Source organism: Rhea americana, unplaced genomic scaffold, assembly GCF_003343005.1.
Source record: "Rhea americana isolate MKP2758 unplaced genomic scaffold, rheAme1 scaffold_382, whole genome shotgun sequence".
Classification (NCBI taxonomy): domain Eukaryota; kingdom Metazoa; phylum Chordata; class Aves; order Rheiformes; family Rheidae; genus Rhea; species Rhea americana.
This window is the reverse complement of record NW_028186515.1, coordinates 250469-253770: the sequence shown is the minus strand read 5'-3', so window position 1 is coordinate 253770 and position 3302 is coordinate 250469. Positions and strand designations below refer to the sequence as shown.

The following is a 3302-nucleotide window of genomic DNA, read 5'->3' as shown; positions in this document are numbered from 1 at the left end:
GGCTTCCTCCGCGCCCGGCCGGCGGGCAGGCGTGGGAGCCGGCCTCGGCCGCCAGCCGCTCCCACGGCCCCAGCCCCAGCCCGCTCCGGGAGCCGCCGGCCCCCCCGGCTCCACAATCCTCCCGGTTCCCAGGTCCCCTGGGCTCCAGGATTCCCCCAGCTCCCGGGTCCCCCTGGCTGGARCGGCAGAGACGCCGCCTGTGCGTGGCGAGGACCGTGGAGGGCTCTCTCCCGCCGCCAGCACTGACCAAGCTGTGGCCGTTCCCTGCAAGCCACGTTCGGAGCTGGAGCAGAGCAGGATGGCAGCCAGGTGGCCTGGATAGCATGGCCGGGGCCAGGGGCTGCAGGGCTGCGCTCCGCAGCCTGCGCTTCTTCGACACCTCCGTCACCGGATGCAAGCAGCTGCGGAAGAGCCCCGCGGCCGGGCTGGGAGCACTGGTGCACCTCCTCTGCAGGGACCCCCAGCCAGAGGAGGCTCCTGCACAGAGCTCTACCCAGCCAGGCTGATCCCCTCCTGGAGCCAGAGCCTGCTCCTACCTGCCTGKCTCTGATGGGATTTTCCTTGCCTTGCAGGTCTAGACAGACCTTGTCAGCACATTTTCATTGCTAGAGCTRGGTGAGAGGGGGGTTGCGGGCTGCCTCCCAGCCCAGACTCTGCTGGCCCAGGGATGCACCAGGGAAGATCCCAGCTTCCTGTCCCTCCTGGGTGCTGAATCACAGACTGTCTGGGCTGCTCCAGACAGGCTGAGCTCACATGTGCCCCTGACCCCCAGCCACACACCCCACTCAGCCTCCCCGACCGTGCACCAAGCCATTGCAGGGGCAGAAAGCGTTCACCACATTGGAAAGCACCGTGCAGCAGCTGGTGATGTGGATGGGAGATGGCCCCAGCAGGCCGTGGAAGATGTGTGGACTGCTCACAGTACCAGCATATGTTGTCTCTGGTTGCTGATGAAGTTACAGAGAGAGAGAGTGCTGTCCTGAGGAGAAAAATCTCTTTCTCCTGAGCACCCAAGCCAGCAGGAGGCCCTGAATGGTGCCACACACCTAGCCCATGCACCCCTTCACAGTGAGGAGCAGTGAGGTGTGGATTCTCCAGGAATGCAGCTAATTGCAGCCCGGGGCGGTGATCCCTGCTGACCCTTCCCCAGGAGTGTGGCAGAGAGCTGCTGTCCCTGGAGGCAGAGGGCTCTGCAGGGTCAGGCAGAGTCAGCACCAAGAAGCATGTCTGTCATCACCCCCCACCACCACCACCACCCAAGCAGGCTGGGATTTGCAGAGGTAGAGCAACACCAGCCCATCAGCTCTCACTGGTCTCCCACTGTGCCACCCACCCTGCCTGAGGCCCCAGCAGGGTGAAAAATGCACCCCAGGCTCTACTACAGCCAACTTTGCACCTGGAAGAGCAGCCGGGACAATTCTGTGGCAGTGTGTGTGAATGCAAAGCACTGTAAGAAAGCCAGGCTGCCAGCTGGAAGAGGGGGCCCCAAGCCGCTGCCAGGGGAACTCAACCTGAAGGAGCTGTAGACAAGAAGTTACAAAGAGACTGCTTTATTGGTTGGCTCAGAGTCTGAGTGCAGGCTGGAGGTGAGGGGGCTACGCCTGGAGAGGGGCCATGGGACATCAATTCCTCTTCCTGCCTTTGCCAACAGCTTTGGTGGGAACAGCTACGGGTGCTGCAGACTGGTAGAGTGTGGAGGAGATCTTGTTGATGTAGTAGAGACCAATCATGGAGAAGATGAGGCTGGGAGAAAAGGAAAGAACAGACTAGTTGGCAGCACCCCTTGCGCTGTTGTGGGGGAAGAATGCGGCAGGGCTGCACTGTCAGCCCCACTTTGCCCAGTGCTGGTCACTGCAGGAGCTCAGGGCAGGCCGCTGGTCTCTGCCCTGCTGGTGCCCCTGCCTCCAACCAGCAGCAGGCACAGCCTGTCAGGGTCTCTAAGCCACTTCCCCACCCCTCCCTGCAGGGCAGGCTCTGGACTTACCAGGTGGTCACACAGACTCGGTGAATGAGGCCAGAGGCAAAGAGAGCCAGTAAGAGGCAGGTGAGGACTGTAGGGGAAAAAATGGAGAGATCAAAGATATAATTGCACAATCCCAACTCATCAGCCTGAGCCTGAGGGTAGCAGGGGTCAGGACCACAGGCAGGCAACAGGAGAGAACTTTACCTACAGCAGGGATAATGYTCAAGGAGGACTATCATGGTGGAGTCTTCCCCCAGATTAGAGTTGAGATTCTTTGTTTYTACAGGGTATTGCTGAGGTAACCATAAAAGTGGACCCACTGTGGCTCCTTCACAAATCCAATTCTCCCTTGATGCCTGCTAATAGGCCATTCACAGCCCTGACTTGGGTCTGTATATCAAACAGCTTCCTGCTGTTCACCTTCCTTCCCCATTGCCTCATGATCACAGCCAGACACTTACTCTCAGGGAATATCTTGGCCTGGAATCCTTTACCGAAGACCAAGTTCTCCAGGTTGTTGAAGGCCTGGATACCAGGATTAAGGAATAGACGGGGCAGCCTGGGATCCCCATTCCSCCAGGTCTGCCCCTCATCCCCAAAGGATACAGTGAGGGAGAAGATGAAGAGTGCAGAGCCCAGCAGCCCGCCCTGGATGGTCAGCCACTCAGTGGAGGCCAGCTGCCGGCTGTACATCTGCATCCCGGCGAAGAGCAGGAGCGACAGCAGCGAGGAGAGCGCCAGCGATGTGCCTGTGCCCACGGCTGGGGGCAGAGCAGCAGCTGAGCTGGGCCCCCGTTGCTCCTGGCAGTGCCATGTCTGTCCCCCACCCCGTCTGCCCCCGCCAGGCCCCATTACCATGGCACCCCATAGGGTCCCCCATTACCGTGGTGCCACACAGGGTCTCCCGTTACCATGGCGCCCCTAGCAGGCCTCATTCCCATGGTGCCCTGCGGGTCTCCCGTTCCCATGGTGCCCAGTCGTTTCCCTCTCCTCCTCCCCCCGTTCCCATGGAGCCCTGAGGGTCCCCCTGTTCCCATGGCACCCCTGCGAGGCCCCATTCCCATGGCGCCCTGCCGGGTCCCCCGCYGCCCGCAGTGCCCCCTCACGCCCCACGGTGCACCGTCGGTCCCCCCGTTACCCATGATGCCCCGCGGGTCCCCCCGGCCCGCGTGCCCCTGAGCCGGTCCGTCCGCGCCGCTCTCCGCGCAGGCCCCGCCCCTAGCTCCACCCCCGCCGCAGGGGATCCCGGCCGCGCATGCGCATAGCGCCAGCTGCTTCAGCAAGGACACGGCGGCATTAGCCCGGCGGGGGGCGTGGTGCGCGCATGCGCGAGGCCAGC

General features: G+C 62.3%; 1 protein-coding gene across 1 annotated transcript; it reads right to left on the bottom strand.

The window, feature by feature from the left end:
- Window positions 1-1534: 1534 nt before the first annotated feature.
- KRTCAP2 (keratinocyte associated protein 2) lies at window positions 1535-3206 on the bottom strand. Its single transcript, XM_085313335.1, has 5 exons — window positions 3102-3206; window positions 2570-2724; window positions 2425-2488; window positions 1985-2051; window positions 1535-1743 (listed from the first exon to the last, which is right to left on the bottom strand). Exons 1-5 carry the CDS (start codon window positions 3103-3105, stop codon window positions 1623-1625), a joined length of 411 nt encoding a protein of 136 aa, XP_085169461.1. The 5' UTR covers window positions 3106-3206; the 3' UTR covers window positions 1535-1622.
- Window positions 3207-3302: the final 96 nt, after the last annotated feature.